The sequence below is a fragment of the Herpailurus yagouaroundi genome, unplaced genomic scaffold, assembly GCF_014898765.1.
Source record: "Herpailurus yagouaroundi ecotype Mexico unplaced genomic scaffold, PumYag 67235, whole genome shotgun sequence".
Classification (NCBI taxonomy): Eukaryota; Metazoa; Chordata; class Mammalia; order Carnivora; family Felidae; genus Herpailurus; species Herpailurus yagouaroundi.
Window position 1 is genome coordinate 370678 of NW_024420070.1, and position 19341 is coordinate 390018.

Sequence of the window (19341 nt, forward strand, 5' to 3'; positions counted from 1 at the left end):
TGTTAGAGCCTTTTTTTACCAGTCTATATTTCCCATATAAGTATTTCCACTCCAGCTTTCTTTGGACATCCATCTGCAGGATAGATGTTTCTCCATCCCCTCACTTTCAATCTTTAGGTGTCTTTATGTTTAAAATGAGTCTTTTGTAGGAAGCATAGAGATGGGTCTTGTGTTTTTGTCCATTCTGTCTCCCTATGTCTTTTGATTGGAGCATTTAGTCCATTTATATTCAAAGTAATTATTGATAGATATGTATTTATTGCCATTTTATTACTTGTTTTGTGACTTTTCCTGAAGATTTTCTCTGATGCTTTATTGTCCTTCTTTTCCTTCACTGGTTTCCTTAGTGATGTATTTGGATTTCTTCCTCTTTATTCTTTGCATATTTATTAGTGGACTTTGATATATGGTCACCATTAAGTTTGTGTATAACCTCTTCTGCATGTAGCAGTCTACTTTAAGTTGATGACTATTTAGGTTTTAACCTATTCTTTTCTCCCTTCTCCCATGTTTGAGGTATATGTTATTATATTTATATATATACTTTTAGTTCCTTGACTGCTTTTTTTACAGAAATATTCATGTTTAGCGAAGGAATTTATGATGGTGGAGAAGTAGGTGACCGGGCTTCCTACATCACTCACACAATTGTATTGGGGTCAGATTTCTTAGAACACTCAGGAAATTGATCTGCAGAGTGGCAGACAGATCTCCATGGTTGGAGAGAGACAGCTTGGCAGGTGTGAGATGCGTGGATGTGAGTTGGGGAAGAGAAAACTATGGGGCCACTGAAGGAATGGAACCCATTTTGTGGAGAGATAAAAATGAGAGAAAGGGAGAAGGATTGAGATAGTATGGCATCGAGTTAGCACAAAAGAAACACATTTCTGGACCATGGGCTGGGGAACAGAAGTACTGAGGGTTCCGGTTGTTTGCAAACAGCTTCTGGAGCCCAAACTTGGAGGTTTTGGAAGTGTGTGACTTTTTCCAGAGCAGAGACATGGCGTACCCTCCTGTGGAGGAGGGAGCTGGCCCCAGAGTGCAGAGCATGGTGTAGCAATCTCCAGGGAGCACTGGGAAGGAACAGTGCCCTTCATGGAGTACTTTTGCAAGAGGGTTTATTGCCTCCCCAAGGACAAAAGACCCTGCAGGTACCAGCAAAGGCTTTTCATCAGCAGGGTAGAGAGGCTCTACACTGGAGGAGGGCAGTAGTGTCGTGTTGTGTGCAGTCCTTTAAGACTTCAGGTTTTGAATCCCAGCTGTGGGTCAAGGAGAAGGTAGAGGATACTTGTGGCACAGGGCAAACTGACTGCCCTCAGTATTCTGTGAGGGATGCCTGAATGTCAGGGGTTGAGATAACCAGTCTAGGGATGAGAGATTGGGGTGACACCATTTTCCCTCAATACCAACATGGTGGGACTTCAGAGAGCAACACAGATGCCCCCGGTGGAAGCGGGCCCACATAGGCCAACCACTGCCCCTCTGTGCCTGGCAATTGCTTATTTACTGGGGCAAGATGGACTGAGCCAATGTAGCTGGCCTCTCCTTCAGACCAGCACAGCCACCATCACCCAGATACCAACAGATAACTCTTTTTTTTTTTTTTTTTTTTTTCCTTTTTTTTTTTTTTTTTTGGAATCAGGCTCATAGTTTCTAATTTGTTTTTGGTCATTTCTTTTTATCTTGTTTTCATCAGGTTTTTCTATTCTTTTCTTTTTCCTTCTGCTTTTTTTTCAGTTTTTTTCTTTTGTCTTTCCTTGGAATCAGCCTTATAGTTTCTTGACTCTTTGGTTTTCTTTTGTCCCCTTTCCTTTTTCTCTTTTTATGTGATTAGGCTACAATCCCCCTTTTTTCCCCAGGGTTACTTCAACAAATAAATCAAAGTACATCTAGTTAAAGGTCCAAAGACTCCACCATTGCAAGCAAGGAGGAGCTCTGAAGAGGACTGACCTGTGGGAAAGAGAAGCTAAAACACAACAGCAGAGTGCATGCAACATACACCAGAAATGTTTCCTGGAATACCAAGCTCTGGACAGTGTATTACCTCTTTTTAATATAGTAGTACTCTCAGGTGCAGAATACATAAAAAGCTTTTTAAAACGCTCAAGATACAGAAACTTAGCCAAAATGACAAGATGGAGGAATTCTCCCCAAAAGATAGGTCAAGAAAAAATCACAGCCATAGAATTGCTCAAAACAGATATAATCAATATATCTGAATACGAATTTAGAACAACAGTCATAAAACTACTAGCTAGGCTTGAAAAAAGCATAGAAGACACCAGAGAAACCCTTGCTGAAGAGATCAAAGACCTATGAACCGGTCAGGTTGAATTTAAAAATGCCATAACTGAGATGTAAATTAAACTAGATACAGTGACAGTGAGGATTGAAAAAGCAGAGGGGAGAATAAGCGAAAGGGAAGATAAAATTATGGAAAACAATGAAGCTGAAAAAAAATGTGGCTAAGGAAATTACTAGAGCATGAGGGGATATTGAGAACTAAGTGATTCTACTATGAAATGAAATAATATCTGTATCATAAGAGCCCCAGAAGAAGAAGAACAAGAAAAAGAGGCAGGAGGTTTATTTGAACAAATTATAGCTGAGAACTCCCCTAATCTGGAGAAAGACACAGGCATCCAAGTCCAAGGGGTACAAACAACTCACTTTAAAATCATCAAAATCAGGTCAACACCAAGACATATCATAGTGAAACTTGTAAAATGCAAATATAAAGAGAGAATTCTGAAAGCAGCAAGGGACAAAAGGTCATTAATCTACAAGGGTAGACACACAAGGTTAGTAGCAGACCTGTCTACTGGAACTTGGCAGGCCAGAAATGAGTGGCAAGAAATATTCAATATGTTGAATAGCAAAAATATGCGACCAAGAATCCTTTATCTAGCAAGACTGTCATTCAGAATAGAAAGAGAGATAAAGACTTCCCAGAAAAACAAAAACTAAAGGAGTTTGTGACCAGTAAACCAGCCCTGCAAGAAATTCTAAGGGGACTTTCTGAGTGGAGAAAAAAAAAAAAAGACCAAACCAGCAAAGACTACAAAGGGCCAGAGAACATCACCAGAAACATGAAATCTACAGATAAAACAATGACACTAAATTCATATCTTTCAGCAATCAGTCTGAATATAAATGGATCACATGCCCCAATCAAAATACACAGGTTATCAGAATGGATAAAAGAGCAAAGTTCATCTATATGTTGCCTATAAGAGACTGATTTTAGACCTAAAGACACTTTCATATTGAAAATGAAGGGATGGAGAGCCAAATGCATTCTTTTAGAGTGCACATGGAGCATTTTCCAGAATAAATCAAATAATGGGTCACAAATCAACCCTTAATGGTACAAAAAGATTGAGATCATACCATGCATATATTCAGATCACAACGTTATTAAATTTGAAATAGTCCACAAGAAAAAATTTGGAAAGCCCTCAAACACATGGAGGTTAAAAAAATCCTACTAAAAATGAATGGGTTAACAAGGAAATTAAAGAAGAAACTAAAAATCACATGGAAGCAAACGAAAATGAAAATACAATAGTCCAAACCCTTTGGGATGCAGCAAAAGCAGTCCTAAGAGAAAAACACATTGTAATTCAGTCCTATCTTGAGAAGCAGGAAAGATACCAAATACAAAATCTAACTTTCCACCTAAAAGAGGTAGAAAAGGAGCAGCAAATAAAGCCGAAGGCCAGCAGAAGAATGAACATAATAAAAATTAGAGCATAAATTAATGATACAGAATAAAAAAAAAAAACCCACAAAAACCAGTAGAACATATCCATTAAAATAAAACTTATTTTTTTAAAACATAAAAAAAATTTAAAAAACCCCTACGCTAAACCCCTAAAAAAAAAAAAAAAAAAAAGAAAGAGAGAGAGAGAGAGAGGACCCAAATAGATAAAATCATGAATGAAGGAGGAGAGATCACAACCAACACCACAGAAATACAATGATAAGAGAATACTAGGAAAAATTATATGCCAGCAACTGGACAATCTGGAAGAAATGGACAAATTCCTAGGTATTCACACACTACTAAAACTCAAATGGGAAGAAATAGAAAATTTGAACAGTCCCATAACCAGCGAAGAAATTGAATCAGTCATCAAAAATCTTTGAACAAACAAGAGTCATGGGCCAGATGGCTTCCCAGGGGAATTCTACCAGACATTTGAAGAAGAGTTAATACCTATTTTCCTCCAACTGTGCCAAAAAAATAGAAATGGAAGGCAAGCTTCCAAACTCATTCTACAAAGCCGGCATTGCCTTGATTCCAAACCCAGACAAAGACCCCACTAAAAAGGAGAATTACAGGCCAATAGTCGTGATGAACATGGAAGCAAAAATTCCCAACAAGATACTAGCAAATCAAATTCAATTGTCAATTAAAAGAATTATTCACCATGATCAAGTGGGATTTATTCATGGGCTGCAAGACTGGTTCAATATTTGAAAATCAATCAATTTGATACACCATATTAATAAAATAAATGATAAGAACCATATGATCCTTTCAATAGATGCCTAAAAGGCATTAGACAAAATATGGCATCTTCCCTGATAAAAACCCTCAAGAAAGTAGGGATATAAGGAACATACCTTAACATCATAAAAGCCATATCTCTCCTTTGTATTCAAAGTGTTCCATTTAATATTTCTTACAGGGCTAGTTTAGTGGCCACAAACTCCTTTAGTTTCTATTTGGGAAACTATCTCTTCTTCTATTCTGAATAATAGCCTTGCTAGATAAGGTAATTGGCTGCATATTTTTTCCCATTCAGCACTTTGAATTTATCATGCCACTCCCTTCTGGTTTGCAAGAAAATGGAAGCAACTCAAGTCTATTAAGAGCTTAATAAACAAAATATCTTAATGTATTAATGAAATGGAGTATTACATAGCAATATAGATAGATATTTGCCACAGGCATAATACTGAAAAGGGCCATATGCAAGAGAGCATATACAGTAAGATTCATGTATATGAAGTTCAAAAAAGCATAAAAAATAATTTATCATGATAGAGGTCAAGTTTTGGGTGGTATCAATCAGTTTAAGGCATGAGGAACACTGTTGAAATACTGGAAATATCCCATATTTTTAACCTGGTCAGTGGTTGCATGTATTTATACATATGCGGTAATCCACTGGGATTTACACTTAAGATATGTACACATTATTGTATGTATATTATGCATCAATAATAGTTGTGTTTTTTTTTAAGAAGTGAAGCTCAGGCTTTTCCCCCTAGTAGTTAGGAAAACAGCTGCCAGGAATTGAGAATTCAGTGTTCAGTCTTAATACTGAGATGCCAAGACCTTGTGTCTTTTTTAAGTTCATCAGCTGCATCCTAGACTCAAAATGGCTTCATTATTTAGCGCTTGATATCATCCCAAAATGATACTAGCCATAAGGAAGAGGGGAAAGAATCTTTCCAAATAAAAGTACAGTAGAAGCCTCTTTAGCCAACCTCCACTTATCTACCTTGCCAGAGTTCAGGAAATCTATATTCCCCACCTTAAACATAACTGATGTGCCAGCTTTCCATACACTGTCATCTTGTAGTACATTTTATAGAAGAGATTTTTCCAAAAGTACAGGTTGAGACCCATTAGTGGGCCATTAAACCAACATTATTGGGTGATGACTAACACTTTTGTTATAAAACAATAGAAAAGGGAAAATTGAAATCAGTACACAGGTAGCAACAACTATGTACATTACAATAAATACTGAAGCCATCAAGTCCAGTGAAAGAATCAAAGGAATGGTATTATGAATGCCTGTATTGTGGAGGGACTGGCCATTCCATAGGGTGCTCACTGATATCTCATTTTAGTTTTCAATTTAACCATTACTCTAATGAGATAATTTAAATCATACAGTCTAATTTTATAATAACATAATTCAGTTATTGGTGAAGTAAGGTGTGGGGGAGGTTTTTTCACATTTGTCATAATATCTGTTTTGAAATTTGGGTTTTTAGAGGAATTATCAAGTGGGATGTTTTTTTATGTTTGAGACATTTTAATTTAACAAATACAAATGTCCTTAAAATGTATTATTTTGAATTATGAAGAAAAAATGAAGTGGCATATTCATGGTTAAATTCTTGATCTGGACAAGCAAATAAGAAAAACAAAGGGGATTTTCCCATACATACAGTAAACCTCAACTTTGGATATTATTCCTAAAAAATACATTCTTATGTTGAAAATTATTTTAAACATACTTTTTCAAAACTGAAAGGAAATAAAGGCTTTAATATGAATTATGGTATTGTGTGAATAATTAACAATTAATGTTTAAAACCTTCAGAATTTAAAAGACAATTGAAAACACACAAGGCTAAGCTTGTCAGCAAGTCTTGTGTACACTATCAACTAAATGAAAAAGACATGAATATGTTGAGTTTTTTTCCTAATTGCTAAATGACTGTTGTGAGAAAATTGCATCATTGCCATATGTGGTTCCATATTGTGTGGCAAAAGAGAAAATGGCATAACAGTTGCTGGAATAAATATATTACAAGAAGATTTGGATATGGTGCATGTAATTTTTGGTTAAAAAAGAATATAAATTAAAATGATCATAACACATAGCATAATAGCTCATTGAATTTATTTTGTTATAGAATACATTTAGAGTTTGGTATATAATTTAAAAAGCAAGTTGATGAAAGTTCTGATACTGCATGCTGTATGAAAACTTTAATTCACATCTTAAATATATGGTGAGATGATTTTATGTAGGATTTGGTGGCCAATTCTAATGTAGATTCACACATAAAGATATTACGTATTTTTGCAAGATTGGAACAATACATCATTGATCAATATAAACTGAAAAAACTAAAGAAATAATAAGTGATAAAACAACCATATAATAGGGATTTTACCTCAGTTATTAAAAAGTTAGGTGATATAAAAATAATGAAAATTTACCACTCAGATCTCCTGATTTGTTTTGAGAGACAGAGAGTGCGGGGGAGGGACAGAGGTGAGGGAGAGAGAATCCCAAGCAGGTTCTGCACAGCATGGAGCCTGACATGGGGCTCAATCTCACGAACCTGTGAGATCATGACCTGAGGCGAAATCAAGAGTCAGACGCTTAATTGACTGAGCCACCCAGGTGCCCCAATAAATAAATAGACTTTACAAAATTTAAAAAACAAGAAGAACTTAAAAAGAAAAAAACGGTGCTATATGCTATCTACAAGAGACTGCCTTTAGATACAAAAAGAGAGAAGTTGAAATGGAAAAAGTTGCTCCATGCAACAGTAAGTAAAGGAGAGCTGAGGTGGCCATACCTAAATCAGATAAAATGGACTGTAGGTAAAAAAAAAAAAAATGTTGCAAGAGGCAGAAAAAAATCATTAGATATTGATAAAAAGCATCAATTAATCAAGAAGATATAATACTTATAAACATATGCACCAAACAAGAGACCTGACATATGTGGAGCACACATTGATTGAATTGAAGGGACAAACAGACAGTTCTACAAAATAGTTCATGAATTCAATATCTCACTTTCAGTAATGGATAACACATCTAGACAGAAGACCAATAGGGAAATAGAGGATTTGACTAACACTATAAATTGACTGGAACTAACAGACATATATAGAACATTTCACTCAATAACACTGCAATACACATTATTCTCAAGGGTATATGGAACATTCTCCAGGAAAACCATGTTGGGTCACAAAAGTAGTTCTCAATAAATTTTATTTTATTTTTTTATTTATTTTTAAAAAAAATTTTTTTAACGTTTATTTATTTTTGAAACAGAGAGAGACAGAGCATGAACGGGGGAGGGGCAGAGAGAGAGGGAGACACAGAACCGGAAGCAGGCTCCAGGCTCGGAGCCATCAGCCCAGAGCCTGACGCGGGGCTCGAACTCACAGACCGCGAGATCGTGACCTGAGCTAAAGTCGGACACTTAACCGACTGAGCCACCCAGGCGCCCCTCTCAATAAATTTTAAAAGATTGAAATCATACCAAGTATCTTCTCTTGACCACAATGGAGTGAAACTAGAAATCCATAACAGAAGTAAACTGAAAAACACACAAATATGTGGAAAATGAACAACACACAGTTAAACAACCTATTGGTCAAAGAATGAATCATGAGGACGATTTAAAAAATATTTAGACTATTGAAAACAAAAACATAGCATACCAAAACTTGTGGGACACAGCAAGCAAAAGCAGTGCTCAGAGGAAAATATATTTATTAGTCAAAAGGTATAGGAAAATCAAAATCACAATGACATGCCACTTCACACCCACTACAATGGCTGTACTTTTTTAAAAAGTGTTGGTGAAGATGTGGAGAAATTGGAACTCTTGTACACTGCTGGTGGGAATGTAAAATGTTTCCACTGCTGTGGAGAATGGTTTGATGGTTCCTAACAAAATTAAACACAGAAGTGCCATATGACCCAGCTACTCGACTCCTAGGTATATACACAAAAGAATTGAAAACAGGTGCTCAAAAAATGCCTGTACATGAATGCTCATGCCAGCTTTATTCACAATATTCAGAAGGTTGAAACAACCCATATGTTCATCAAGAGATGAGTGGATAAACAAATGGTGGTATATACACACACTGGAATATTATTCACCCAGAAAGAGGAATGAAGTACTGAAATAGGCTTCAATGTGAATGCACTCTGAAAACATTATGCTAAGTGAATGAAGCGGTACACAAAAACTCACATATAGTATGATTCCATTTATGTGAAATATCCGGAAGAGAAAATACATAGAGATAGAAAGCAGATTGTTTGCCTGGGGCTGAGGAAGAGGAAGAAATGGGAATAACTGCCTAAACTGTATGAGGTTTCATTTTGGGGTAATGAAGATACTTTGGAGCCAGATAGAGGTGGTTTTTTTTGCACAGCGTTTTAAATGTACTAAACACCAATGGATTGTTCACTTTAAAATGATTAATTTTATGTTTGTGAATTTCACCTCAATTAAATAAAAGGCATCACTACAAATTCCACAAAACCTGAAAGGATAAGAAGTATTATAAACAAATCCATGTCAATAAATTTGACAGCTAATCTGAAATGCATACAAAGTGTGTCAGCATTATGATTCCCTTTATATAAAACCGTGTGTACATATGCTTATGTGTGTGTGCATTTATGAGTAAATTGTTCCAAATGATTCTGTAGAATGGCTAGGCCAATTTACAAGCTCAGAAACAACGTATGAGAGTAACTGTTGCCCTCCCCATTTCAAAAACAATCTTACAACTCATACCTTTCGCCTCAGTGTTTACATGTCCAAAAACTTGCCCTGAAGGACAGTTTGCACACAGACATGTATATGAGGAGGCAAACAGCAGGAATAGAATTTGCCCAGGATCATGGGACCAAGGGAATTGAGGGAATTGGCAGAAGAATGAGTGACTGGAAGACTGGGACATCAGAGATGGTTAGAGAAGGAGACCAAGAATGTGGAAGCCTGATGATGTAGAGAGAGGAAGTAGAGGGGCCATGGGATGGGTTCCATGGTTCCTGCCCATGAGGGAACTCAGACAGCTTGGAGAGCCTAATTTGAGCCAGATACTGCAACTTCTCACTAACACGTGAGAGTGCCTCTCTTCCTCATGATGTGGCAGGGAGGTGTGCACTGTGGTCACTGTCTTTGCACTTCTTGCCCTTGATCATTGAGGCGTTACATGGAATAACATGGAATCACTCCTTATGTAATAGCAGTTATTCCCTTAGTTCATATTTCCAAGAAATTCACACACCACTATATGGATTCCTCGTGTAAATGTACATGAAGAACTGAAAAGTAGCAAGTGGTAGGAAATAACTTATGTGAGACCTTATAATAGAGGCATAATTTGTAAACTGGTGGTACCTCACCTGTGTCATCACTTATAGGATGGCAACTTGAAATCTGGTACTGTTATTATACTATTATACTGTTATTCATGTACCATCATTATTTTAATTTCAAAAATTTCAAATGTGCCTGCTGGTGGTCTAAAGTTCCAAACGTTACAGAAGTGTGGAAAATAAATTGCACAAGTGTCCCTTTCAACTCTTGCCTGCGATTCTGTACTTCTAATTGCCAGTCATTGGGAAAGGTCTCACAGGACTGGCCATAACGTGAAACTGGGTGCTATTGTTGTTTACCTGGAAGTGAAACTAAATGCCTGAACCCCACCCCACCCCAAGCTCGTGGACACAGAGCACCCTTGTCAGCGGTCTGAGAAATGCACTGGGCAGGCAGGCTGACTCTCCCTCACTCTCAGGTGCTAAAATGAGATTCCTTCCACAGTGCACCGTCATAAAGGGGGAGGAGGAAGTAGAGTGGATGGCTGAGAAGACAAATGCAAGCATGGTGAGAGGTTTGAAAAGGCCCATTTCCCATTCATCTGTGTGCAAGTCATAAAACTGTTGATGGTGTGCCTTTGAATGCATTCAAATGATCAGGAATAAGAAGTAAAATAGATGAGTCCTCATCTTCCTTCCTTCCACAGCCCTCACTAGCCAGTAGGCAACCCTTGCAAAGCCCCTGTTGTTCCAGGTCACATGGCTGCTTCTGCATGCCTCCAGGTAGAGCATCTGACTGAGCCACACTGTTTCCAAAGGCCAATCCCTGAAAGCAGTGTGTGTCCCTTTTCATCAGAATTTATTGACACAATACCTATGAAGTCAAGCCTGGTGTACTGTCAGGGGACTGCCAGTGTGAATAATGTGGAGGAGACGGCAGGGCCTCTCAGTCCAGGACCCATTGCCTCATGGTCAGGGCAGGGGAAGAGCGATCCAGGACACACATCATACAACGTGCAGCATCATTCTTTATTATGAAGATAAACAGCAATCATGAGTGGGGGAAATACACAGAACAACTAATACTTCAGGTGGTTATGTTACCTGGCCTACTAGCCAAAGGTAACTTTGGCTTCTTGGTCAGCCTGGCCTCCATCCCCAGTCATGGGCATGGCCTCAGGCTGGATAAAAGACAACCAAGATGATGTGGACATCCAAGGCTTCTTCTAGGCGATTTGTTTGAAGGCCTCCTCTGGGACCTTGCCCTCGTTCTGGAGGGAAGGAGTTGGGATGTCAGAAGAACCAGATCACAGAGTTTCATTCCCAGACCACCCAGTCTCCACCTTCTTGGCCTTCCTGAAGTCCCAGAAGCACCCATCTGTAACCCACTTAATGGATCCCAGACCTCACCTTGAGCATAGTGAAGACCTGACCAGCTCTGGTGTAGTTCCACTCGTTGTCCTGAAGGCACCTGGAGTGGGAGGACGATGACTTCCATTAGTACCACAGTACAGAGACGCTGACCATGTGATGCTAAATATATGCCACCTTTTTGCTGGTATTCATGTACCACCAGTATGAGCACTATGTGTAATGATGAAGAAAGACCTAGGGAAAATGTCTATCACATCTGACACAAAATGTCATGCCCATTAGACTTCAAAACAGAAAATTGGAGTTCTCCAAAAGAACACAGGAACTTAAGATATTTTGATAAAGAAAAACATTCAAGAACACAGGAGCTTAATATACACTGATAAAGAAAAACATTCAAGAGGATAGATGGAAATTTTAAAAGTACAAGTTTCCAATCATTTTTATCGAACTATAATGCACATACCATTTTGTTATTATTATTTTTATGTACATACCATTTTTAAAATTGTTTTCATGTTTATTAATTTTTGAGAGAGAGACAGAGCACGAGCAGGGGAGGGACAGAGAGAGAAGGAGACACAGAATCGGAAGTAGGCTCCAGGCTCTGAGCTGTCAGCACAGAGCCCCATGTGGGACTCCAACCCACGAACCTTGAGATCATGAACTGAGCCGAAGTTGGGCTCTCAACTGACTGAGCCACCCAGGCGCCCCGGTGCACATAACATTTTAAAGCGTGCATTTCGGTGTTTTCTTAGTATATCCACAAGATTGCTCAACCATCACCACTATCTAATTCCCAAATAATTTTATCACCTCAAAAAGAAACTCCCTAGACATTAGACATGACTCGCTATTCCTCCCCTTTCCCCAGGCCTTGGAAACCACTAATCTGCTTTTGGTCCCTGTAGATTTGCCTATGCTGGACATTTCATATAGATGGAATCACACACTATGTGACCATTTGATGCTTGCTTCTTTCACTTAGCATAATGTTTTCAAGGTTCATCCATGTCATGGCATATATCAGAACTGTATTCATTTTTATGACTGAATAATATTCTACCATATGGACATACCAGAATTATTTATCCATTCACCAACTAAAGGACATTTGGGTTGTTTCTGCCTTTTGGCTATAATGAACAATGCTGCTATGAACATTCCCATACAAGTTTTAGAGTGAACATATGTTTTCACTTCTCCTGGTAGATCCTTAGGAGTGGAATTGATGGGTCATACGGTAACTCCATATTTAACATTTTGGGGAACTGTCAAAATGTTTTCCCCAACCACTGCTCCATTTTTCATTCTCACAAACAAATACATGAGAACTCCGATTGCTGCACATCCTCACTGACACTTGTTATCACTCGATTATTGATTAAAGCCATTCTAGTGGCTGTGAAGTAGTAACTCACTGTTTTTTTTTTTAATTTAATTTTTTTATTTTTAAAAATTTACATCCAAATCAGTTAGCATATAGTGCAAAAATGACTTCAGGAGTAGATTCCTTAGGGCCCCTTACCCATTTAGCCCATCCGCCCTCACACAACCCCTCCCGTAACCCACAGTTTGTTCTCCATATTTATGAGTCTCTTCTGGTTTGTCCCCCTCCATTTTTCTTTTTTTTTTCAATATATAAAATTTATTGTCGAATTGGTTTCCATACAACACCCAGTGCTCATCCCAAAAGGTGCCCTCCTCAATACCCATCACCCACCCTTCCCACCCTCCCACCCCCCATCAACCCCCCAGTTCTCAGTTTTTAAGGGTCTCTTATGCTTTTGCACTCTAGCCTCTTTTTTTTCCTTTCCCTCCCCCATGGGTTTCTGTTAAGTTTCTCAGGATCCACATAAGAGTGAAAACATATGGTGTCTGTCTTTCTCTGTATGGCTTATTTCACTTAGCATCACACTCTCCAGTTCCATCCACGTTGCTACAAAGGGCCATATTTCGTTCTTTCTCATTGCCTTGTAGTACTCCATTGTGTATATATAACACAATTTCTTTATCCACTCATCAGTTGAGGGACATTTAGCTCTTTCCATAATTTGGCTATTGTTAAGAGTGCTGCTATAATCATTGGGGTACAAGTGCCCCTATGCATCAGCACTCCTGTATCCCTTGGGTTAATTCCTAGCAGTGCTATTGCTGGGTCCTAGGGTAGGTCTATTTTTAATTTTCTGAGGAACCTCCACACTGCTTTCCAGAGCGGCTGCACCAATTTGCATTCCCACCAACAGTGTAAGAGGGTTCGCGTTTCTCCACATCCTCTCCAGCATCTATAGTCTCCTGATTTGTTCATTTTGGCCACTCTGACTGGCGTGAGGTGATATCTGAGTGTGGTTTTGATTTGTGTTTCCCTGATAAGGAGGGACGTTGAGCATCTTTTCATATGCCTGTTGGCCATCCGGATGTCTTCTTTAGAGAAGTGTCTATTCATGTTTTCTGCCCATTTCTTCACTGGGTTATTTGTTTTTCGGGTGTGGAGTTTGCTGAGCTCTTTATAGATTTTGGATACTAGCCCTTTGTCCGATATGTCATTTGTAAATATCTTTTCCCATTCCGTTGGTTGCCTTTTAGTTTTGTTGGTTGTTTCCTTTGCTGTGCAGAAGCTTTTTATCTTCATAAGATCCCAGTAATTCATTTTTGCTTTTAATTCCCTTGCCTTTGGGGATGTGTCGAGTAAGAGTTTGCTACAGCTGAGGTCAGAGAGGTCTTTTCCTGCTTTCTCCTCTAAGGTTTGGATGGTTTCCTGTCTCACATTCAGGTCCTTTATCCATTTTGAGTTTATTTTTGTGAATGGTGCGAGAAAGTGGTCTAGTTTCAACCTGCATGTTGCTGTCCAGTATTGGTATTGACATTTTGACAATATTTATTCTTCCAATCCATGAGCACGGAATGTTTTTCCATTTCTTTATATCTTCTTCAATTACCTTCATAAGCTTTCTATAGTTTTCAGCATACAGAACTTTTACATCTTTGGTTAGATTTATTCCTAGGTATTTTATGCTTCTTGGTGCAATTGTGAATGGGATCAGTTTCTTTATTTGTCTTTCTCTTGCTTCATTTTTAGTGTATAAGAATGCAACTGATTTCTGTACATTGATTTTGTATCTTGCAACTTTGCTGAATTCATGTATCAGTTCTAGCAGACTTTTGGTGGAGTCTATCGGATTTTCCATGTATAATATCATGTCATCTGCAAAAAGTGAAAGCTTGACTTCATCTTTGCCAATTTGGATGCCTTTGATTTCCTTTTGTTGTCTGACTGCGGATGCTAGAACTTCCAGCACTATGTTAAACAACAGCGGTGAGAGTGGGCATCCCTGTCGTGTTCCTGATCTCAGGGAAAAAGCTCTCAGTTTTTCCCCATTGAGGATGATGTTAGCTGTGGGCTTTTCATAAATGGCTTTGATGATGTTTATGTTCCCTCTATCCTTACTTTCTCAAGGGTTTTTATTAAGAAAGGGTGCTGAATTTTGTCAAAGGCCTTTTCTGCATCGATTGACAGGATCATATGGTTCTTATCTTTTCCTTTATTAATGTGGTGTATCACGTTGATTGATTTGCGAATGTTGAACCAGCCCTGCATCCCAGGAATGAATCCCACTTGATCATGGTGAATCATTCTTTTTATATGCTGTTGAATTCAATTATCTAGTATCTTATTGAGAATTTTTGCATCCATATTCATCAGGGATATTTGCCTGTAGTTCTCTTTCTTACTGGGTCTCTGTCTGGTTTAGGAATCAAAGGACTACTGGCTTCATAGAATGAGTCTGGAAGTTTTCCTTCCCTTTCTATTTTTTGGAATGACTTGAGAAGGATAGGTATTATCTCTGTTTTAAATGTCTGGTAGAACTCCCCTGGGAAGCCATCTGGTCCTGGACTCTTATTTGTTGGGAGATTTTTGATAACCGATTCAATTTATTCACTGGTTATGGGTCTGTTCAAGCTTTCTATTTCCTCCTGATTGAGTTTTGGAGGATTGTGGGCGTTCAGGAATTTGTCCATTTCTTCCAGGTTGTCCAATTTGGTGGCATGTAATTTTTCATAGTATTCCCTGATAATTGTTTGTATCTCTGAGGGATTGGTTGTAATAATTCCATTCTCACTCATGATTTTATCTATTTGGGTCATCTCCCTTTTCTTTTTGAGAAGCCTGGCTAGAGGTTTGTCAATTTTGTTCATTTTTTCAAAAAACCAACTCTTGGTTTCGTTGATCTGCTCTACAGTTTTTTTTAGATTCTCTATTGTTTATTTCTGCTCTGATCTTTATTATTTCTCTTCTTCTGCTGGGTTTAGGCTGCCTTTGCTGTTCTGCTTCTATTTCCTTTAGGTGTGCTGTTAGATTTTGTATTTGGGATCTTTCTTCCTTCTTGAGATAGGCCTGGATTGCGATGTATTTTCCTCTCAGGACTGCCTTCGCTGCATCCCAAAGCATTTGGATTGTTGTATTTTCATTTTCATTTGTTTCCATATATTTTTAAATTTCTTCTCTAATTGCCTGGTTGACCCATTCATTCTTTAGTAGGGTGTTCTTTAACCTCCATGCTTTTGGAGGTTTTCCAGACTTTTTCCTGTGGTTGATTTCAAGCTTCATAGCATTGTAGTCTGAAAGTATGCATGGTATAATTTCAATTCTTGTGTACTTATGAAGGGCTGTTTTGTGACCCAGTTTGTGATCTCTCTTGGAGAATGTTCCATGTGCACTCGAGAAGAAAGTCTATTCTGTTGCTTTGGGATGCAGAGTTCTAAATATATGTATTAAGTCCATCTGATCCAATGTATCATTCAAGGCCCTTGTTTCTTTATTGACCGTGTGTCTAGATGATCCATCCATTTCTGTAAGTGGAGTGTTAAAGTCCCCTGCAATTACCACATTCTTATCAATAAGGTTGCTTATGTTTATGAGTAATTGTTTTATATATTTGGGGGCTCCTGTATTTGGCACATAGACATTTATAACTGTTAGCTCTTCCTCATGGATAGACCCTGTGATTATTATGTAATGCCCTTCTTCATCTCTTGTTACAGCCTTTAATTTAAAGTCTAGTCTGTCTGATATAAGTATGGCTAATCCAGCTTTCTTTTGGCTTCCAGTAGCACGATACATAGTTCTCCATCCCCTCACTCTCAATCTAAAGGTGTCCTCAGGTCTAAAATGAGTCTCTTGTAGACAGCAAATAGATGGGTCTTGTTTTTTTTTCCATTCTGATACCCTATGTCTTTTGGTTGGCGCATTTAATCCTTTTACATTCAGTGTTATTATAGAAAGATATGGGTTTAGAGTCATTGTGATGTCTGTATGTTTTATGCTTGTAGCGATGTCTCTGGTACTTTTTCTCACAGGATTTCCCTTAGGATCGCTTGTAGGGCTGGTTTAGTGGTGACGAATTCCTTCAGTTTTTGTTTGTTTGGGAAGACCTTTATTTCTCCTTCTATTCTAAATGACACACTTGTTGGATAAAGGATTCTCGGCTACATATTTTTTCTGTTCAACACATTGAAGATCTCCTGCCATGCCTTTCTGGATTGCCAAGTTTCAAAAGAGAGATCAGTCACGAGTCTTATAGGTCTCCCTTTATATGTGAGGGTACGTTTATCCCTTGGTGTTTTCAGAATTTTCTCTTTATCCTTGTATTTTGCCAGTTTCACTATGATATGTCATGCAGAAGATCGATTAAAGTTCTGTCTGAAGGGAGTTTTCTGTGCCTCTTGGATTTCAATGCCTTTTTCCTTCCCCACTTCAGGGAAGTTTTTAGCTATTATTTCTTCAAGTACCCCTTCAGCACCTTTCCCTCCTCTTCCTCCTCTGGAATACCAATTATGCATATATTATTTCTTTTTAGTGTATCACTTGGTTCTCTAATTTTCCCTTCATACTCCTGGATTTTTTAATCTCTCTATTTCTCAGTTTCCTCTTTTTCCATAATTTTATCTTCTAGTTCACCCATTCTCTCATCTGCCTCTTCAATCCGAGCCGTGGACGTTTCCATTTTATTTTGCATCTCGTTTAAAGCATTTTTCAGCTCCTCCTGACTGTTCCTTAGTCCCTTGATCTCTGTAGCAAGAGATTCTCTGCTGTCCTCTATACTGTTTTCAAGCCCAGTGATTAATTTTATGACTATTATTCTAAATTCACTTTCTGTTATATTATGTAAATCCTTTTTGATCAGTTCATTAGCTGTTGTTATTTCCTGGAGATTCTTTTGAGGGGAATTCTTCTGTTTGGTCATTTTGGATAGTCCCTGGAGTGGTGCGGAACCGCAGGGCACTTTCCCTGTGCTGTGGTGTATAACTGGAGTCCGTGGGCGGGGCCAAAGTCAGCCCTGATGTCTGCCCCCAGCCCACTGCTGGGGCCACAGTCAGACTGGTGTGTGGCTTCTCTTCCCTTCTCCTAGGGTTGGGATTCAGTGTAGGGTGGCATGGCCTGTCTGGGCTACATGCACACTGCCAGGCTTGTGGTGCTGGGGATCCGGTGTATTAGCTGGGGTGGGTAGGCAAGGTGCACAGGGGCAGGAGGGGCAGGCTTAGCTCGCTTCTCCTTAGGTGATCCAGTTTAGGAGGGGCCCTGTGGCAGCGGGAGGGAGTCAGACCTGCTGCCGGGGGGTGACTCCGCAGAAGCACAGCCTTGGGTGTTTGCACGGAACAAGCAAGTTCCCTGGCAGGAACTGGTTCCCTTTGGGATTTTGGCTGGGGGATGGTCGAGGGAGATGGCGCTGTCTAGCGCCTTTGTTCCTCGCCAAACTGAGCTCTGTCATCCCGGGGCTCAGCAACTCTCCCTCCCTTTGTCCTCCAGCCTTCCCGCTTTCCGAGCAGAGCTGTTAACTTATGACCTCCCAGATGCTAAGTCCCGCTTGCTTTCGGAACACACTCTGTCTGGCCCCTCCGCTTTTGCAAGCCAGACTTGGGGCTCTGCTTGGCCGGCAGGCCGCCCATCCACCCCGGCTCCCTCCCGCCAGTCTGTGGAGCGCGCTCCTCCTCGTCGCCCTTCCTACCCTCTTCCGTGGGCCTCTCATCTGCGCTTGGCTCCAGAGACTCCGTTCTGCTAATCCTCTGGCGGTTTTCTGGGTTATTTAGGCAGGTGTAGGTGGAATCTAAGTGATCAGCAGGACGCGCGGTGAGCCCAGCGTCCTCCTATGCCGCCCTCTTCCCTGTTCCTCCCCCTCCCTGTTTTTATATTATTTTTGTTTCCCTTCCCTTATGTTCATCTGTTTTGTCTCTTCAGGTCCTCATATGGGTGAAGGCATATGAGTTTTGTCTTTCTCTGACTGACTAATTTCACTTAGCATAATACCCTCCAGTTCCATCCACGTAGTTGCAAATGGCAAAATTTCATTCTTTTTGATTGCCGAGTAATACTCCATTGTATACATATACCACATCTTCTTTATCCATTCATCCATCGATGGACATTTGGGCTCTTTCCATACTTTGGCTATTGTTGATAGTGCTGCTATAAACATGGGGGTGCATGTGTCCCTTTGAAATAGCACACCTCTATCCCGTGGATAAATGCCCTGTGGTGCAATTGCTGGGTCATAGGGTAGTTCTATTTTTAGCTTTTTGAGGAACCTCCATACTGTTTTCCAGAGTGGCTGCACCAGCTTGCATTCTCACCAGCAATTCAAAAGAGATTCTCTTTCTCTGCATCCTCGCCAACATCTGTTGTTGCCTAGTTGTTAATGTTAGCGACTCTGACAGGTATAAGGTAGTATCTCATGGTGGTTGTGGTTTGTATTTCACCGATGATGAGTGATGTTGAGCATTTTTTCATGTGTTGGTTGGCCATCTGGATGTCTTCTTTGGAGAAGTGTCTATTCATGACTTTTGCCCATTTCTTCACTGGATTATTTGTTTTTTGGGTGTTGAGTTGGATAAGTTCTTTATAGATTTTGGATACTAACCCTTCATCTGATGTGTCATTTGCAAATATCTTCTCCCATCCTGTCAGTTGCCTTTTAGTTTTGCTGATTGTTTCCTTCACTGTGCAGAAGGTGTTTATTTTGATGAGGTCCCAGTAATTCATTTTTGCTTTTGTTTTCCTTTCCTCCAGAAACGTGTTGAGTAAGAAGTTGCTGTGGCCAAGTTCAAAGAGGTTTCTGCCTGCTTTCTCCTCG

General features: G+C 39.3%; 1 protein-coding gene across 1 annotated transcript in view; it reads right to left on the minus strand.

The window, feature by feature from the left end:
• Nucleotides 1-10846: 10846 nt before the first annotated feature.
• Nucleotides 10847-19341, minus strand: part of LOC121024860 (nuclear RNA export factor 2-like) — a 26101-nt gene continuing 17606 nt past the window's right edge. Inside the window, 2 exon segments of the mRNA XM_040467171.1 lie at nucleotides 10847-11109; nucleotides 11249-11309. Coding sequence (XP_040323105.1) covers nucleotides 11065-11109; nucleotides 11249-11309 — 106 coding nt within the window. The 3' untranslated portion in view covers nucleotides 10847-11064.